The sequence below is a fragment of the Monodon monoceros genome, unplaced genomic scaffold (genome assembly GCF_005190385.1).
Source record: "Monodon monoceros isolate NGI ecotype Baffin Bay Population unplaced genomic scaffold, NGI_Narwhal_1 Super_Scaffold_20, whole genome shotgun sequence".
Taxonomy (NCBI): domain Eukaryota; kingdom Metazoa; phylum Chordata; class Mammalia; order Artiodactyla; family Monodontidae; genus Monodon; species Monodon monoceros.
Window position 1 is genome coordinate 49,485,038 of NW_021703777.1, and position 20,763 is coordinate 49,505,800.

The 20,763-nt window shown below is 39.2% G+C and overlaps 1 protein-coding gene across 4 annotated transcripts in view; it reads right to left on the reverse strand.

The window, feature by feature from the left end:
- The window catches only part of SLC4A4 (solute carrier family 4 member 4), a 401,333-nt gene that overhangs the window by 41,994 nt on the left and 338,576 nt on the right, over positions 1-20,763 (reverse strand). For 3 of the 4 annotated variants that reach the window (XM_029234897.1, XM_029234895.1, XM_029234896.1), the window contains exon 16: positions 12,731-12,922. The exons of the other annotated variant lie outside the window; for it this stretch is intronic. In XM_029234897.1, coding sequence (XP_029090730.1) covers positions 12,731-12,922 — 192 coding nt within the window. The remainder of the gene's footprint in view (positions 1-12,730; positions 12,923-20,763) is intronic. 4 annotated transcript variants of the gene reach the window in all.

Consider the following 20,763-nt stretch of genomic DNA (forward strand, 5'->3'; position numbering starts at 1 on the left):
TTCCTGTATGCAATACAAAGGAGACCGGAATAAGGATGAAATCTCAAGGCATATTATAAAATCTGCACAAAAATTCAGAATTCTGTTTATTACTTGGGAGGTAGCGTTGTGAGTACAGAGCAAGATAAATTCCACGGGTATCCTGAAAACTCCAAGAACCAAGCAGGGAAAGTGTTACAGTTCCAGTCCAATGAACGGGCTTAAGACCTCAGAGAAAAAAAAGTGATGAAAGACAGAAATCTGATGGTTTCACTAACTTTGCCAAAGAAAATATTTTTCACTCTACGCTAGTGCTTAAAATCTCTTGTATGTGGAGCATCTCTTTCTCCACCACTTCTTAAGTGTGGTCACCTAAACTTCCTAAGTACCTGCCTCTGGTCAGGACAAGGGCTGGGTTTTATGGGAGTGCATTAAACCCAAACCTTTCCCATGCAGTGGGTGCAGAATGGCCATTTCTGTGTCAGTACCGGAACATGGGACCATTTAGTTGGTTGGCAGTTCCTCTGCAGTGTCTAGCGGCACTGACAATGGCCTACGAGCATTACTATAGCACAGACAGCTGAGTTTCTCTGTAAGGTATGTACACATGGTTGTGCATAATTTGATCATTCAACAAAAATTTACTTAGCATATTCAGCCCTCTGTATTCACGGCTTCTGCTTCCGTGAAAACGGAGGGCCAACTGTAAGTACCTAATACTTTGTTTGGCACTAGGGATACCACAGTAAACAAAACAGACACAATCCATGTCTTCATGAAGTTCACAGTCAAATCATACATGAGGAAGGCTGCTCCTAAACGAAATCAGGATTTATTCAGCAGTGATAACGTAATCTCAGAGTAAGCAGTCAGCTTTCTGGTGCTGCTAGGTGAAGAGAGATCAGTGATGGGCTGAGTGGCTGCACAATTCTCAGGATAGAGGGTCTTTGGAAAGAGTAGTAGGACTACTGCAATCAGGTGTTCAATAGAAACTGAAGTGGAGAATGGAATTACTTGGAGATGTGGGTGTGAAGGACATGGTAAAGGACATGGTAGTGCTCAATTTTTTTTTTTTTTTTTTTTTTTTTGCGGTACGCGGGTCTCTCACTTTTGTGGCCTCTCCCGTTGCGGAGCACAGGCTCCGGACGTGCAGGCTCAGAGGCCATGGCTCACAGGCCCAGCCGCTCCGTGGCATGTGGGATCCTCCCGGACTGGAGCACGAAGCCGTGTCCCCTGCATCTGCAGGCGGACTCTCAACCACTGCGCCACCAGGGAAGCCCGGTAGTGCTCAATTCTTGACCGTGACCAGGTATCAGGAGCCTTGGGTACTAGCAGCAGGATCAAAGATGGCCATTTGGCCAGAAGTTCCTTTCCCTCTTGGAGGACTGGTTTAGCTTTCTGGAGAAGTACACACAGAGGAGCAGAGATCCAGCTATGGGACTTTTAGGGGCAATTTAACACCAAGCACAAATAGATGGCAGGGATCAATTTGGGGAAAACATATAGTACAGCAGTTAGAAGCACACAGTTTCTATAGTCAGATTACCTGGGTTGGAACTCCAGTACCATTATTTCCTACTTGTAAATACTTATCCTTTCTTAGCTTTAATTACTCCAACTGCAAAATGTAGCCAAGATAATCTCTACAACTTCATTGGTCTGTCATAAGAATTACATAGGATAAGCCATGAAAGTGCTTTTTAGCATAGCACCTGCAGCATCACAAACTCTCCTAATATACATTAACTCAGGTTATTTCAAGTTCCACAAAGCCTCTTTGGCTGCAGAAACCACTGGAATAACTAAATAATCTACTGTCAGGAGGTCTCTGAAAGAAATCTTGAATTCCAAGAAACAAGAAATAAAAACCCAGTAATAATATGAAACTGCCACTCAGAGCTCATTTTGGTTGGAAGTATCTGGAATCCCTGCAGAAAAAGGATGCTTCCCAGGGGCTCAATACGGGAGGAAACACCCATTTTCTTAAGTTTTGTGCAAGTAAATTTTCACACGGGCAGCTCAGGATGGTCTGGCAAGAGATGGTCATTGTTGAAGCAGGCTCAGGAGTATATTAAGATGTTACAGCAGCCTCTCTGGTCCGGTAGGTCATGAATCACTGCAAGACTAGAGGTCACTGCCAAGGCAAAAAAGAAGTTCTCTCTTCTTTATCACCCTCCCAATCCTTACTCAGCAGATCCAACTTGTTGACAGCTCAGATATCCTACAAGTTATTCTTTCTAAAGAGGGTAATGGTTATTAAAAAGGCACTGCTCCTCCTTTTCTCCCCCCCCGTAAACAGGAGAAGGGAAGTAGAGGGTAGCAAATGAATCCAATTGGCCATTTCTTGGTAGAAATGCCCCTAGGGCCCGCACCTCTGGCCCTTCTAGGGGACAGATCTGCCTGACTGGAATCACTACCAGGCACCGGGGAAATGCTGCTTCTTTACTTAGGAGAGGAGTCATTCTCAGCCTTCCATAAACCAAGCACTGAAGCCCTAAACCTGCTCTTTCAGTAGTTTTCTTCATTTTAATTAATGGCACATTATTTTTTTCCTATCGCTTAGGCCCAAAACTTTGGACTATCCATGCAACTCTTCTCTTTCTCTCACATCCTACATCCAACAGGTCAGCAAATTACGTTCAAAACATATCTGGGATCCTGTCTCTTCTCATCACCTCCATTGCTATTCCCACCCTTATCTAAACCACCACTTTATCTCATATGGTTCCTGCTTCCTGTCTCTATACTCACCAACTTGAGGACACTGCCAAGGTATCACCCAGAATAATCATGTTAAAATTTACATGTAGAAGGCATGTCGTATAATGTAGAAGGCAGAGTAATTCCCCTCTAAAGATGCCTAATTCCTGGAACCTGTGAATATGTAATGTTACACAGCTAGGGAGGATCAGAGTTGCCGACAGAATTAAGGCTACTAATCAGATGACCTCGCGATTAGGGAAACCATCCAGCACTATTCCAGTAGGTCCAGTATAATCACCAGAATCCCTGTAAGTGAAAGGGGAGGCAGGAGAATCTGTGTCAGAGTGATGCAGCGTGAGAAAGACTTGACTGGTCACTGCTGGCTTTGAAGATGGAGGAAAAGGGCCAAGAACCAAGGAATGTGGGCAGCCTCTAGAAGCTGGAAAAGGCCAGGAAAGATAGTCTCCCCCAGAGGCTTCAGAAAGAACACAGCCCTGCCAACACCTTGATTTTAGCTCGCTGAGATATATTTCAGACTTCTGACCTCCAGATCTCAAGACAGTAAATGTGTTGTTTTAAGCCATCGTGTTTGTGGTAATTTGATACAGCAGCCACGGGAAACTACAGGTAGTTTGGGCTTCCCTGGTGGCGCAGTGGTTAAGAACCTGCCTGCCAATGCAGGGGACACGGGTTCAAGCCCTGGTCCGGGAAGATCCCACATGCCGCGGAGCAACTAAGCCCGTGCGCCACAACTACTGAGCCTGCGAGCCACAACTACTGAAGCTCACACGCCTACAGTCCGTGCTCTGCAACAAGAAAAGCCACTGCAATCAAAATGAGAAGCCCACACACAGAGACGAAGAGTAGCCCCCGCTCGCTGCAACTAGAGAAAGCCCACACGCCGCAATGAACACCCAATGCAGCCAAAAATAAATAAATTAAATAAATAAATTGAAAAAATAAAATAAAATAAACAGTATAAGTTTAATTATTAGTTTCACAAATTTATATATAATATATTTATATTATATATAAATTTGGTAGAACCCCTTGGCAATGGCATTCTTGTCAAGTGTGGCACTATTATACTACAGGTATAACAGTAGCTAAAAAGTCAAATGCTAATAATTCAGGATTACATTTCTTAAAATTATGGGGAAAGAAAGATACTCTTAATAATATTGCTTAACCTTATTAAAAATCACAGCTAGGGTGATATGTTCTGTACAGTTATACTCACTTCTATTTCCCCTTCCTTCCCCTTAAATTGTACAATACGGTTCAGGTACATCAGAAATCACTCCTGAAGAGTGTTTATTGTAAGACATTCATTTCTAAGATAGTGGATCTGGTTTGAACTTCATGGTCAAGGAAATTGATTTTTCCCAGGCCACTTTTGTATTCAACTCTAAATCCTCTAATTAGCAAAGGCCGGTAGGGGTGCTATTTTATCAGGCTCTTCAGGTCTTACCCTGTACTAAAATTAAACTTTAATTTGAACTGCCTGAAAAATGTCAAGCATTGAGTATACAAGCTTACTAGATACACTCTAGGACCCAGGTACAGTAGCGTGGCATCGGACTTTAAGGAAGTAAGAATCACTCTATTTGGGTCCTTCTTACCTTTCCAAACACATTTAGCAAAAGAAACATGTATGAACTTCCTTTCATTTTTTAGTTTATTTTATCTTCCCTTTTCATCAAACTCGATCTCTTGCAAAAACTCCAAAACAGTACCCTTTTATGTGTCAATATATAAATAAATCAAATTAGAAACCCATAGTCCCTACTTCCCTACTAGCTATTACTGGTAATGATTAGAAGTGCCAAAGTTTTCATGAGAAAACTGTTCCCACAAGATTTCATGCCCAATCCTGTGGATTCAGAGGCCTCAACTTTAGCTTGGACAAACGTCATAACTAATGGGTCCATCCAATCAAATGCTAAGTCTCTCTAGGCTCACACTTCAATATCCTAAGAATATAAACTATCACAATCTAAATGAAACACAAGTTAACTAATATATATCAAAGACTAACTATAAAAAAGTTTGCTGTTTTTTTTTGGAGTGGTACACAGATGTGCTATGACATATAATAATTCCTACCTCCATTCATGAATGGGGAAAAGGAAAGTGTGTTTCAACTAAGATTCTTATATACCAGAATGGTTTTGAGCTCTTTCATTTTTGTTTACCATTTTTTAATTATAAAATTGGAGAGGAGAAAAATATTTCTGTCCTCTGCAGAGTTACAAAATATCTCAATCTAATAAAAAGCAACCAACTTAAATATTTAAACTATCAAAGCAAAGAAGAAATTAAGTGGATGGGAAGGGAAATTCAAATAACCATCTAATAAATCTATTATACACATACTCTTCATGAAGGATGGTAACGTATTAGCTATTAAGAGAGTCATAATCGTTGAGACACCAACAGTGAGAAGCTAGTTAATTTACAGGGGAAAAAAATGAATTGGGTTCCTCTGAAGCCCCAGAGGATATTTGGTTTTCACTTTGCAAGGACTGCAGCTGTTCCTAAATTAACTGGGGGGAAAGGCAGAGCAGTTCTCAATGGATGGAGCTGTTATAAAGAGACAACTACAGCAGCAGGCACTCTGGGGGTTCTCAATAAATATTAATTCAGGATGTCAATTCCTCGCATGATCGCCGTGCTTGGAAAATGCTAAACAACAGTGTAAAAACGCATTTATTCTAGATGAAAAAAAAGTGTGTCAGACAAATATGTGTCTTTGGCAGTCATGAAAAGGCACAAAATACTACGAAAGTTTAAAAATTTGATCCCCTTCCCCCCATAGCCAATGCTATACAGCACTATAAAAGAAATAAGCATTAATATCAGTACAGCAATCATAATACACTGTATTTTGAATAAATAATACCTACCATAATTAGAATTCAATAAAAGGAAAGTCTGATTTAGACTCCAGGATTTTAATGCCATAAGCTCGAAAGTCAGAGAAATTCAGGGAACAAAGAAGGGAATTGGATTGGGCAATTTATCTAGGCGGGGCTTAAGAGCCAGTGAAAGTCTACTAGAAAAAAAAATTGTTTTTCCAAGCAGGGAACAGAGGGGAGTAGGCCTAATCAAGTGGTTCAGCAGGGAAGCTAAGGAGACTTTAGCAGCCATGGGCCTCTTCCTCTATTCTGCCTCAAACTGAGCAGTAGAACAAAAGACCCAAATGCGTGAGTGCCAGAAGCAAATGAGTAAATCACCTGGGAAATACTATGTCCCAATCTGGTCACTATATTCTAAGTAGAAACTGAAAATCTGGAGCTGGCTCAGAGAAGGATGGCCAGTGGAATAGGAGTCCAGAAATCACATCTCATACAAAATGATAGGAGGCCTAAAGAAGCTGTAGGGAGAAACTGCCTTCAAATATGTGAAATCTGTCATAGAAAAGAAAGACTAAACTTGTTCTGTGTAGCTTCGAGGGCAACGGCAGACCCCGAGGACGAGGCTGTGGAAAGGCAGGTTTGTGTTTTCTATCAGGAATGCCTTCGGAGATGTGAAGTTCCTGTTCCGGGAAGCATTCGAGCAGCCCACAGATGAGTGCTTGTCAGAAATGAAGAGGCAACGATGGACTAGATGGTATTCAAAGTCCTAATACTAAAATTCAATGATTAAGACCCAAGTGTCAAAATTTCTTGATCCTCTAATAAGGTCTTCTTGGATATATCCCCCCAAAACCATTACAATAAAGGGCTTTAAAAGGAAGGTGGTTTTATAATTTACATTAAGGTACAAAATTTTAAATTTAAAAAGAACTGGTAAGTCATATGTATAAATGAGACAGTCTAGAAATGGAGCAGGAGATCATTTTGTGTTAATGGATAGATTTCAATGCTGGTGACTTTTGTATGCTGCTTCTGACCAACAAGGTACCACGGTCAAAATGACTTCTGTCCACAGACTACCTCTATGCTGACATTAAAACCTCTCACATCACACGGCAAAAGGGACTTTGCAAACAAACAAAACTCTCAAAAACACTCTGGCCAAACAATGCTCCCAACCTTTTTTTTCTTTGGGCTCAATTCAGGTTGGTTGTATTTTTTGTTATACATCCACAAAAACTTAAGTATTTGTAATCTTTGTTGAATGTTGAACAGATTGGATTGTGTTCAGAACCTATTACCCTCTGTCATTCTTAAGAAAAAAAATATGAAAGTGAGTTTTGAATTAAAAACAAATTTGACTTTAAAAATTATTTTCCTTGGTACAAAATAACACAAGAATTTGAAAATCTGATTCCCTTTCACTGACAAGCAAAGTCATTTTCCAAATGAGCTTCAATGGCAGGATGTGGTCTGATGTTTCTGCAAGAACCAGCCAAATGTCACCCAGTATTATTAACACTAGGATGGGACAAAGAATACAGGCCCACTATTTCTTCCTCATATTTGGATACATTATTTGTTTCAATTTGATAGTTTTTACCATTCACCAAAAAAATTTCTGAGAGAAAAAGAAAACAGAGTAGGGATGCTACCTGATTCTTGTAAAGAGCTGTTTATAAACTAAGCTAAACACATCCAACATTAATAGAATTGTCACAGGCCAAAAGGCCAACTAAGAATCCTGGTTCCAAAAATACAGCTAATTGTAGAATCCTAAACTGTGTTTTATATGGATAAAAACTAACGTGTCACCTAACTAAAATGCTCATTGTGTTTTCACTGAAATTCCTGAAGCCCTACACTTTTTTCTCACTCATAAAGCCAGCTCCTCAAAGACCACCATCAATTTACTTAGGTCACATGAAGTCACCAAAGTGTGATCCTACAGTAGACAGTAAGCATGAATAGGGCAGAAGGATCAAAATGAATCATCCCATTTAAAAACTCAAAAAATCTAACTTATTCAACAAATACATATTAAGTTTCTACTATATTCCAGGCCCATGAATTACTTGTTTCTGTAGCCTTACCATCCAGTGTTGTATCAAGCACACATCAGACTCAAAATAATTTTTTTCAATATTGAATGAATATACTAATTAACTATAGAATTTAGAATACTGTTATTTTTTTAAGAAGGATATCAAAGAACATTCTGCTCAAATGTCATCTAAATAAACCATAGAAGTTGCCAAAGTTATTAACAGTACCTGGCACTTTCTGATCTTCTCTATTTAAATGACAATAACAACCAGGAGGATATTAAAGAATCTTACCATTACATCAATTCATGGGTGTGTTAGAACTCTTACTTTTTCCAAGGGGAGGAAAAAGAGGAAATTAAGTAGATCCTTAAGAAAAACATTTTCATGCCAATTACATACATCAACCAGCCACACTGCATCCGACTATATTAAAGTATCAATAATTCTGCCTAACTCAGAGGCTCTGTGGCTTTATGAGTTATACTAATCACAATCCTGCTCCATCTTCAAGCTGACTGCTTTCATTTTGCCACTACATATTGCAGTGATGGCATCTCTGCTCCATGAGCACCACCACTTGTCGGTAGGGGACTCTGGAAGAACATTTCCTGGTAATACCCCAGGCCATCTGCCACAGAAGACCACAGATTATGCTGTGATGCTCCTTCAGGAAGTTTTGATGCCAAAACACTGGCAAAAGACTTGAGGCCGATGTAACAGAAGAGTAAATGTATGGGATAACAGGCTAATGCACCCCTCTAAAAGGGGTGGGGAGCACAAAGGGGGCAGTCAGTGGGGTACTGTACTCCACCCTGTTCCACTGAGCATTAGGGCTCTCTGGAAGTGCCTGACAGACAAATCAAATTCCTGATGGACAGGCTAGCAAAGGCAAACTGTTTCATCTTAAGTGTTCACACTTATGGACTGCCAGTGGCTTCATGAGGGAGGGGAAGAGTGGATAACCAACCCTGGTCTAGGCAAAGGCAATGAGAGACTGAACTAGGGGAGCATAAGTGTACATATAAAGGAGAGCGATTATAGCAGGATAATCGAGGGGGCTGACGAGTTTAACTTGATAAAGAAAAACTTGGAAAGGTAAATACAATGGATATCATCTTTTATCATACCAGATCCATTTCTACTCTTTTCCACCAGGCTCTCTGCCTTGGGAGGCTGACCTGTGTGGTCTACAATAGGCTCATGTGCTCTCCAGATTCCAGAAGCCTTCAGCCTGGGCAGGCCATGGGCGGAAGAGAGAGATCAGAGCATTGATTCCCAAAGCTGTATCCCTTTGAGGTTGCCTCAGACTGGCTAAACCCCTCAATCCAAAGTCATGGGGACTTTCAGGAAAGCTCTCTCTACCATTTTGTCTTCCCCAGGTTCCAGCAACCACTCCTTTTCCACATTCTTTGAGTGAGGGATAGTAACAGTCCCACTGCTACCAGACACTACACTCTCCCTTGCCGTTTCCCTAAACCTGATCTCACCTTTGCAAATGATGCTTTCATTAAACCCCTCAGACTATCCTAATTTGAGTGTATAATTTGCTTCCTGCTGGGACTCTGACTGATACACCAAGTATGATTTTAAGATTTTGATCTTGGGTGGCTGTGAAGAGAGGTGATATTATTAGCTGAGGTAAGGAGTACCAGAAGATAAGGACGTTCCACTGTGGAAAGACAACCCCACGTTTTGAATTTGCTACATGGCGATTGTGGATCATCCACAGAGAGAGGCTGGCAGCAGCTGCAAAAGAAGACCTGGCATAAAGATGGAGAAGATAATGAGCTTTTGGGAACCTGTAAGTCCTGATCATTGCTATAAGCACAAGTTGAATACAGAGAACTTATTTTAGGAGATGGAATCAGAAAACTCTCTTTAAAATTATAGAATACTAGAGTTTAAAGGATGTTAACTGTCATCTATTAATTTCTTTAAGTCTCTCCCTTTACGCGTGTGCACTAAAGTCCACATTTAGCTATCAAAGGGCGCACTGTTAGTTAATGGCAGTGCTGGCACTAGCATCTACTGCTTCTGGGTTCCTACATCTGTGCTCTTTCCATAAATTGCAGCATTTATCTCTACTTGACTGGTTTCCACTAGTCAACAAATATTGAGTACTAGCCTGCATCCAACCTGGTGCTAATTGATGTGAGGAGTAAAATAAAAGTATAACAGTTTCCCAGCAGTTTACAGTCTTCATCGACTAACAACTCATGCAACAGTTTGGAAATGAGAGTGCAAGATAGCAATGACTGTGTAAGTTAAAGGAGAATCGGACATTTTGTACGGCAAGGACACTGCCATCCAGTATTAGCATTTTGCAATTTTAGAGGTTTCACGTGAACTGTTGGTGTGAGCGAGGAAGCAGTAACAGTTAGGCTTGATTACTGTCACAGTAGTCAAGGACTATCTAACTCACCATGTTTAAGCATATGTTTTAATTGTAGAATATAGTATACAAGTATAAGAATCTATAAACCTATGTGCTCCTACCTATAGAGACCATCCTTTTAAATGACAGTTTAAATGAAAACATGTTTTGGCAAATGAGAGGAAAAAAATGCTCTTATTATTCATGTATGTATGTTATGAATTTATGTATGTATTATTATTTATCTATAAACGTGAAGTAAGTAGGGGAGATGACAGAGTGAAAGCCTACACACTTAAACATCACTCCTTAGAAAACACATATATTTTCTCCTGCCAGTTTATTTTCTAATTTGGTGTAAACAATTGTAAACAATGCTAGAACCTTCTCAATAGGAATTGTAATTAGAATGCTATCATTATTCTATTTTCACATATTCAACATTTTTCAACATTTCTCAATTGCATTTATCAATGTCTGAGAAATTACCTGCTTGGGCTCTTTATAAGGGGCAATTTCTTTTAGTCTAAAGAGCTATTATCAATTTGGGAATTACTGCTGGGAAAAAAAGGTGATGTCTATTAAAATTCATCACTATTGGGCTTCCCTGGTGGCGCAGTGGTTGAGAGTCCGCCTGCCGATGCAGGGGACACAGGTTCGTGCCCCGGTCCGGGAAGATCCCACATGCCGCGGAGCAGCTGGGCCTGTGAGCCATGGCTGCTGAGCCTGCGCGTCCGGAGCCTGTGCTCTGCAACGGGAGAGGCCACAGCAGTGAGAGGCCCGCGTACCGGGGGGAAAAAAAAAATTCATCACTATTCATCTTAAGGTTGAAATTATTTTGCCAACTATGATTTACAAGTGCTTCACAAATTTTCTACCTTTCTACCTACTACTATGCCTAAATAATATCAGACTTTGGAAAATGAAAGATATGAAAAGGGTGATAATTCCCAAAGTGTGAGCCCCCCAAAAAAACAAAAAACAATGCCCCATGAATTAATAATTAAGAAGGAAAAACCTCAATAGAGAAGAAGAAATCACCCTCAAAGACCTCTACCCAGGAATCTGTTCTACACGTAATATACCACTGAAGAGGTGGATCAAGTAAGCACATTTCCCAGTGCGTGGACTGGTGTCACAAGCTCAAATGTCTTCAGGGATAGGCACTTAATCTGAATGTGTGAAGCAGCCAAGTCTTAGACAACAGAGAGTCGTGAGGACAGTAACTACCTGCAAAGGACAGGTTCCACCTAAGCCTCCAAGTGTGTATGTGTGTGCATGTGTGTGTTTACAAACTGTGAAGTAAACAAAGAATGTCTGGGGGCTGAATTCTGCCTGTGGACCACCAGTCTGTGATGTTCATTTAAGGCAGACAAAGTTGAACGCTTCTTCCTACATTTCACTTTGAGGAAATGTTTCATTCTTTGGGCCAGCTAGCTCAGGACATTTCATTACAGCTGTGGTCTGAATGTTGCAACCCTCCAAAATCCGTATGTTGAAATTCTAACCCACAAGAAGATGATATTAGGAGGTGGGGCCTTAGGAAGAACATGAGGATGGAGCCTTCAGGAATGGCATTAGCGTTCTTATAAAGGACACTCTGCAGAGCTCCCCAGCCCTTCTACCTCCTGAGGGCACAGTGAAAAGGTGCTGGCTAGGAACCAGCAAGAGGGCTCTCACCCAACCATGCTGGCACTGATCTTGGACCTCCTGGCCTCCAGAGCTGTGAGAAACAAATTTCTGTTGTTTATAAGCCCTCCAGTCTGGTATTGAGACAATCATCAAACCTTCCCTTTATTTTCGATTTTAAAAGAAATATCAGAGAGTCAAAAAATTTCCTAGCTGAAAGTGAACGTATTAATTGTCAGTTTCATTTCCCAGGAATTAAGAAAAGGAACTTTATCGACTGCATCTCATGTCTTCCAAAGTTCTCCTGCTCCTTCTACAAGAACACAGGAGGAGAGATTCATGAGATTTCAGCTGTGGAGAGCAGCTCATTGATAAAAATGAGGTATAATCAACAATACTAAGAAGTATTGACACCCTAAACAGTGAGAACTGAACTGTAAAGCAAAGGACTAGTTTTGTTCTGCAGGTAAAAACACAAAATGCCATTAACTAAATGTTGGTCTTATCTTTTAGTCTCTCAAGGAACCACATTTTTGACTTTGAGCTCACCTAAGCATATTAATGGGAGACAGGATGTCTGCACAGCTCAGCTCAATTATCTGTGTTTCCACAGTAGGGCGTTTGTCACTATGGGAAGGAAAGGTTGGCTCAGATGACACTCATATCTTACACCAGTACTAGTGTAACACGGCTCAAGTTTACTCCTACAGTCCATGATTCAACTACTCAGTTACTCTCATGTACTCTCATGAACAAAGAGTTCTATGTCAAAATTCCTGATTAATATGAAAAGAGTTTTGGCTTAGGTACTTAAACACACTACGGATTTAGAAGGTCTTTTCTTGTGCATTTTTGTATAGAATACACCCCACTTTTTTCTTTCAGTACATTTGGAATTACAACAGTCAGAATTTAGGGTAGAATTATGTGAGCAAAATCCTTGGATGGTTTTTCAAAGCTAGACTACAATTATATTAAGAATATGTACGCACATAGACACAGACTGGAAAGCAATTTTTTAAATGCACAAATTTATATTGGAAAGGTTGAATTACAGGTGCCTTTTTCATTTTGTAAAGCTGTATTACTGTTAATACAGTGGGAATTCAATGAAAATTACTTAAAGCTCAGGTACTTACCGTGGTTGGAAAATAACGACTAGTTTTGAATTTTTTCAGAGCCATAGAAGAGGTGTAGGTGCCCAAGAAAAGGATGAAAGACATGAGAGTGATATCAGGAACAAAACCACAGTTGTTGCCCATGAGCTTTCCTCCATATTTCAAACACTCCTTCGTCGTCAGAAATGCCCAGTCAAAGGTAGCATTATGGTGCTGAAGAAGAAAACAGGAAAATTTTTCTAGGGAACACTGTGCCACAACAAAAGCAGCTTTTGATACTTGATGGGCTATATACGGAATTATGCTAAGAGTCTCTGTAAAACAGCCTGAGGGTAAACCATTGGAAGGTGACACCTGAGGAGGTGTTAATGGAATAACAGGTAAGGGGGGCCAGGAGGCTATCAATTATTGAAAATACAATGAGAATGATGCAATCCGTTACCTGGTTTGTGCTACAACCCTACAATCAACCATCTGTTCAACAGAAACAAACCACAAAGTCTTTTTTTCCTGTGAACCTTCCTGAGAGTAAACCAAGACACAGTAATATTTTAAGTCTCCAAACGTGAGACTCTCTGAAACACCTTTGTTGTTCAAAAAGTAATGACTTCTGATGGGGCTTCCCTGGAGGTCCAGTGGTTGAGACTCCAAGCTCCCAGTGCAGAGGGCACGGGTTCAACCCCTGGTTGGGGAACTAGGATCCCGCAGGTTGCACTAAGCAGCCAAAAAAAAAAGTACTGATTTCTGTAGTACACAGATTCTTGTGCTTCAAGCTGATGGCCATAGAGTTAATGCTCTCAAGGTTATATTTGGTTAACTAATTTACCCAGAGCTTTCACAAAAATGAGCTATTTCTTTTCTAAATAACTATAGAGATTGGTGACTTCAGGAACTAAACTATAAAAATGTTGGAGATCTCTGCTTTTTTCAATTGCATAACCTAATAAAATACAGCTTTTCTTGTTGACTCCAGGTCAGTGTCAAGAGAATCCATTATTGGAGAGTGCTGTGATGGGCTGTGGAGTTGGGTATGGGATCTCTAGCCCTGTGTTACATGGCCTCAAGCTCACAGGTCAATTTTCAAATTTTCTTCTGGCTCGTGAACTGCTGTCATGTTGTCAGTGCTGTATTTCTTGACAGGAGCTCACTCCTGTTTCTGTTTCCAATATGCAAGAGAATCCTTTTGCTAGCGTAGTGGATAAGGCCTGGGCACCCATCCTCCAGCTGCTGAGTTTTAGCTGCTATCAGCTCACAGCTGTCTCCTTCTCTAGAAAACTGCCTTTTGCTGCTTAAGAGCAGCCTCACCTGGAAGGTTATGCCCTCTTGCAGCCAGTTACTCACCAACGCTAATGGGGTGCTACTGTCTGAATATTTGGGCTCCCCTAAAATTCATATGCTGAAACTTTATCCCCTATGTGATGGTATTCGGAAGCAGGGCCTTTGAGAGGTGATTAGGTCAAGAGGGTGGAGTCTTCATGAATGGGATTAGTGCCCTTGCAAAAGAGACCCCAGAGTGCTCCTTGTTCCTTCTGTCACATGAGGACACAATGAGAAGACTGTCTAGAACCAGGAAGCAGACTTTCACCAGACACTGAATCTGCTGGTGCCGTGATGTTGGATTTTCTCTTAGGTGCAGGGCTAATGGGTATGTCATGTGCTAACAGAAGAGTAATTTGAGAATACCTTTCAAAGAAATATAGAAAGAAAAACTTTTCCTGTCCATTGGAGGCAAGAGTTGTCCCTCTCACCAAATGCATCAATATCCTTTACTATTCATGAATTCTCTTAATATAAGTCATCTAGTCATAAAAGAAGGTCACACACATAAAAGAAGAATCTCTGACCAGAAAGAGTTCATATTTTTATAGAGCTCAAAAGGTAAAGTTCTTACATAAGTCAGGAAAACCCCCCCCAAAACTCTAGATCTTTCCCTGAAATATTAGTTTCAACTTGTAAACAGCTGAATTGCACAATTACTCTTTTGTTAAAGTCTGTTTCTGAGAGGTGATTAATCACATCTCATTTTGTTTTTCAGATTTCTGCATATGAATATTTTTTGCATAATACCTTTAAAGTTTAGAGGTCATAACAGGTAACAGATTTCTTTGGTTTAAAACCAGCAAAAATTTACCATAATTTCACTTTAATTTCAGCACTTTAATATCAGCAGAATCCTTCTTTATAGCTGCAGCTCCCAGAAGAGGTAAGCTGCATTAAAACAACCCCAACAGGCAGTTTTATTGATTTTCTTACAGAGATTCAGGTTGAGGTGAAAACTATACAGATGTGCAGGACAGACATGGTTTCTTGTTTACATCAACTTAAAATGCCAGTAACACAATTTTGTATGCCTCAAATGATTCTTTGTGTCATTGTACAGAAATTTTAGCCTCCAACACCATCTTTCACTAAGGGCTTCAGTATAAAAACTTCAGGCAGCATGTATTTATATCAGTATCTGTATCTTAACACACAGTTTCCCACTCCCATAAAACAAACTAGCTAAAAATAATTCTACTTAAATATCACTGAAAAGACATCTATATTATTTGTGTTATTTCAGTGTTACTATTCTGCATAAGCTGGTATCAATGAATCTTAATTCTGTAAAACTTCAGGCAAAAGCCATATCGTAAACTAAACATTAAGACCAAGCATGACTCATTATTAATGATGTATATAAGTAAAGATGAAAAGTAGAGTGTTAGATAATTAGCTTATGATTTAATCATCACATATATCAATTTATATAATTTTTACTATCACATATCTCATTTTGTTATCTATGAAACAGATACTTCTGCGTAGAAATAACATCTTTTGCTTCAGAGGTCAATTTTGCCTTACCTAAGTAAAGGAAACATTAAAAACAACAAAAACTGCACTGATACAAGTTGCCACTTGCTAGAAGCTAATGGTTTTTAAATTTTTATCATCAGTGAAACATCTTTTTCATGTAAAATTTACCCAGGACCCCAATAATTAAAATGGACAAAACTGAGCTATTCTGCCTTTACACGGTTAGGAGGCCTTGAGTCTCTCTGTCTCTCAACATCCCTGCCTACCGCAAAGCAGCTCCTGACTCATCTCTCTGGAATCCTAGTTCAGTCTGAGAGGAGTTTGAGATTAACAGATACACCCTACTATATTTAAAGTAGATAAAAAACAAGGACCTACTATATAGCACAGGGAACTATATTCAGTATCTTGTAATAGCCTATAATGGAAAAGAATCTGAAAAAGAATAGATTTGTATACATATGTATAACTGAATCACTTTGCTGAACACCTGAAACTAACACAACACTGTAAATTAACTGTACTTCAATTTTAAAAATTGTCATCATCTTCACAGACAGCACTCTTTGCTCCAGGCTGTGCTCTCTTCACACCGAGTTCTCTAACGACAGGTTGGGGCATGTGACGTGAAGTAAGGATGAGAATGGAGAAAGGTCCAGATAGGTCAACGTAAGGATGAGAATGGAGAAAGGTCCAGATAGGTCAACTTATTCCACTGATTGGGGCGATTATTCAACTAATCATTTTGAGCTCCATTCTGGGCTGGGTGCTGATACAGAGAGGTTCTAAGTGTAGCTTCTGCATTCAATAAACTTAAATCTACTCTATGTTCGTGGACACAAGAAGTTTTCTACGTAGGCAGCCTTAGGTCAGCAGCTTTAAAGCAAAGTAGGTGAACCCTGGAGGGAGGCCCGTGCTGAGCAGAATTATCTATCTACCTATCTGTTTATCTATCTACCCATCTCTTATTAAAAAGTTATCTAAAATTACCATGAGTAGTTTAATCTAGGACTCAGTAAACAACATTTCACTGGCCAAATACAAGCCACTACCTGTTTCTGTAAATAGTTTTATTGAAACACAGCCATGCTCATTCATTTACACACTGTTCATGGCTGCTTTTTGCTACAGCTGCAGCATTGAATAATTTCAGCAGAGACTGACACACAAATCCTAAAATATTTACTATCTGGTTCTTCATAGAAAAAGTGTGCCTACTGTGGTTTACTCTCTTGTCTAGGACTCCTATGTTACTTTACATTATTGTACTAAATAAAAATCTCATGATTTCATCAGAATAGTACATTACACATTTTTATACTTATTATTTCATGAATAGTGTTTGTGATGCTGGTTGATTCACTGTAAATAATTCTGGTTTTGATCATTTGTAATTCAGTCATAGAATAAGCAAAAAGATGTAAATGATTCTTCTTTAGTTCATGGAAATACTGAACATGTATCAAAGCAGCCGACTGGGAAAATACCCTCATGGGTTTCAATCTCAACTCTATCACCACTCAGTTGGAACACAGAAAAAAGTAACTTCACTTTCCTGTGCAACTACAAATAGGACTTTTTACTTAAATAGCTGCAAAAGAGTACCATGAAGATCACTGTGCTCCTAACTTTGGAAAATGCTCTAAAGTGAATAGTATCCTTCACATGAAAATCACTTTGTTTACAGTTCAGTAAGTCATGGCGGAAAATGTACAACCAAATAACACTGGTTCCTGAAAGAAGGCAATACTGTGTTGGACACATCCAGCGTAGATGTCAAGTGACATGAAGAAGAAAGAAATCCCTCAATCCACTGAAATATGTAAAACATTGTGTGTATGTACATTTATCTGGGAAGAGCGACCAAAGATTTCATTAGAACCTCAAAGGAGGCAGTGATGCAAAGAAGCTTCAGAAGTACTGCCTTCGTGTTGTTATAACTGAGATAATTCTGTCCTCCTAATACGACATTCTCTGTGTATTTCAACCACACTCCAAGTTTCATTCACTCTAAGAGCAACTTCCTGCTTTCAGGATTAACAGTGATTTCTTAATCTCTCAGCAAATGTTCTCCAATTCAGAGAAAGATTAATCATTTTGTACCTACTTCTTAGTAAACTAGTCTACATCCGTACTTACATCCTCAGAGGCATGTTAAACTTAACCATGTTCAAAAACTAACTCCTAATCTTCCTCAAACCTGCTCCCCCTAGGGTCTTGCCCATTTCTGTTAATGGCAACTTTATCCTCCTCGATTCTAAGAACAGAAAACTTGAAGTCATTGTTAATTCTTTTCTTTCTCACAAGTCACATTATGGTGAAGACTTTATATTAAAATACATCACATCTCGCCCATAACTATGGCTAACACTCTTGTTCAAGCGACCATTGTCTCCTCTGAGCTTAATGCAGGAGACTTTTATCTCGCCGCTCTGTCCTTTACTCCTTATAGGTGATTCTCATTTCTCTATGGCTTTGATCTTTATCTCAAAAGTCTATGTACAGGATTTAAGTGATTAAATCAGAACTTTAATAACAAAACAGTTGGGAATATAATCTCAGAAGTCCTCTTTGCCTGTCAGAACTGTCATAGCACATGATCTCTAATTCTCATGATGTTTCTAACCTCCTATTGCAAGCACAGTGTAGCTCCCTTCAATGAGACCATCAGTGTTATAAGGTGCAAATGCTCAGAGAGCTGTCCAGTGGGTCTGGTAACCTGCATCTAGGAGAGATGTCGAGTTTGGGGACATCGACTAAGGAGTCAGCTGCAAAGAGCTGATCACTGGAGTAATAAAATTTAATAAAACTACAAAGGGAAAGTGTGCTAGAAGAAACGAGTGTAAAACATCTAGGGTACCTGCAATAGAAGTAAAAACACCACAAAAGACTTTGAGAGTGATGGGTAAAAGGAAAAGTACAATCACAGTGTTGAAAATCAAAGGACGAGAAAATAGTAATATGTGGGGGAGGGCTGATAAGGGTCTAATGTTGCAGAAATGGTAATGAGGGATGAAGACGGAACAAAATCCATTGATTTATTTTCATTGCTTTTTTTGTGACTAGAATATTTTTGGTAATTTCTTGAGGGGAGTTCAAGTAAGGGAAATGAGTTGAGAAATATGTGAGGATGAAAAACTGAAATGGCAATTCCAGACAATTTTTAAGAAATACAGTAACAAAAGGAAAGGCTAGAGCATGCGAGCATTACAGGATCAAGGCAAGTTCTTTAGGGCTGGCGAAGACTTTTGAGATGCTTGTGGTGGATGAGAAAGAACCCAGTTATGGGTATGGAAGGAAAAAGGGGGTGCTGGGAAAAACATGAATGGAGGAAGTAAGGTGAAAGATTAAGATGCAGAGAGAGAAAGGGAGATTGACAAGGATTTGGCCTCTTTTGACAGGATGGGTAAAAGCCAGAAATGACAAAAGTATAACGCCTGCAGACCAAAGGGACTGTGTGTCACCAAAAAATAAGAAAGAAGAGCAAAGACAGGGGAAGAATTCAATTTAGGATACAGCAGGCGCCAAAAGAAATGTTTGTTAATTGAATGAATGAAATCACTCATCAAGACACAAATATTTGACATATTTAAGGAAGATATCTATCAGTGTATCTACTCTTTCTATCTGGAGAACAAAACTAAAGTAAAAAAAATGTTCAATTTAGATCATCAGGTAAAATCCAGTATTCCCAGTTACATATGAGTTTCAAATAAACAGTGAATAATATTTTTAGTATAAGTATGTTCTATGTAGGACATACTTACACTAAAAAAATTGTTCATTATTTATCTGAAATTCAAATGTAACTGGGACCCTATTTTTTTTTTCTAACTCTGGTGATGCTATTTCAGTTAGCTATAGGCTATTTTGAGTAACAAAAGAGAAAGTAGAAAAATGTGGCCAAAAGTAAACAGAAAATGCACTGGGCCCCAATTACATGGCTAACTAAGATAAGCCTTAAGGGAACAATAAAGAAGAATAAAAACAACAACTTTTAAAAGTTTTATTGGAGAAATAAAATATGCCCACTTAAATATTAACTAATAATTCAAGGCATCAAAAGCAAGTGTCTAAATGAATGGTACACAGATGATTAGATCAGAAGAGGGACTGATTAATTTCACTCAGCACAGGGAAAACAAAAGTTAAACTGCACCTTGAAAAAAGAACTGGTCTTTGTAGAACTCTCATACTCAAAAGGCAGTAGGAAGAAGTGTGGCAGGACAACAAAACTAGAAAGGAATGACAGAGAGAGTAACAAAAGCCAATGAAGAGGGGAATAAAAGTGACAAACTTTGGGTGTATATTTCTTTCTGCATTGGCAGAAACAAAGAGGTAAAGCATTAGATGGAGAGACACCATGAGCAGAGATGCGGATTCGGGGACATATGATGCTTCATTCACTCATCCAGTAAGTCCCTTAGGCACCACTTATTGAATGCTCACCATGAGGAGGAACTCACAGTGAGTGGACCAGAGCAGAGTGTCTGTGTAAATGGGTAGTGAGAAAAAAGGTGCAAAGGAAATGGGACCAAGTTGCTGATGGTCTTAACTGAGGTCAATCTCATGAAAAGAAATTTCCACCTATTTTTATGGATCTCATTTTCTAGAGGATGACCCTATTTGTATTGAGTGAATATGTTTATAAATCTTAAAAGTAAAATGTATACTGAAGGATTAATTTTAAAATTTAAAACACCATAGTAGTCTCCGCAAAGACAAAAGTGGGGGATATATGAGAGGCAGTGGGGAAAATTTTGACAGTCATTGAAGCTAAGTGATGTGTACATATGAGAATTTATTGTACTATTCTATTTTAGTGCACGTTTTAAATTTTCCATAATATTTTTAAAAGTAGGAACATGTACTCTTTAAGGAGATTTAAGGACAGAATAGTTTTTGCACTTCACTTTCTTAATGAGAGAAAATCACAAGGATGCTATGCACAAGAAGATTAATATGACATTCCATTTCCCATGAAAATGAATGTTAGCTCCTAGAATCACCCTGAAGGTACATCAAATCAAAGCACTTTTACTTCCATGTCTGACTGCCAAGCGGTGTTTATGAGACTGTAACAGGCCTTAGGCCCATGATTAACAGCATCTCCATGTAGACTATCATGATATGCTTCATTGGGTAATACAATAAGCAAAAAAATTCAAAAATAAAAATTAAAGAGTCTACATTGCTCTCTTTGAGTATCAACTGGTAAAATATAAGCCTTTAAAGACACACACACGTATATTTAT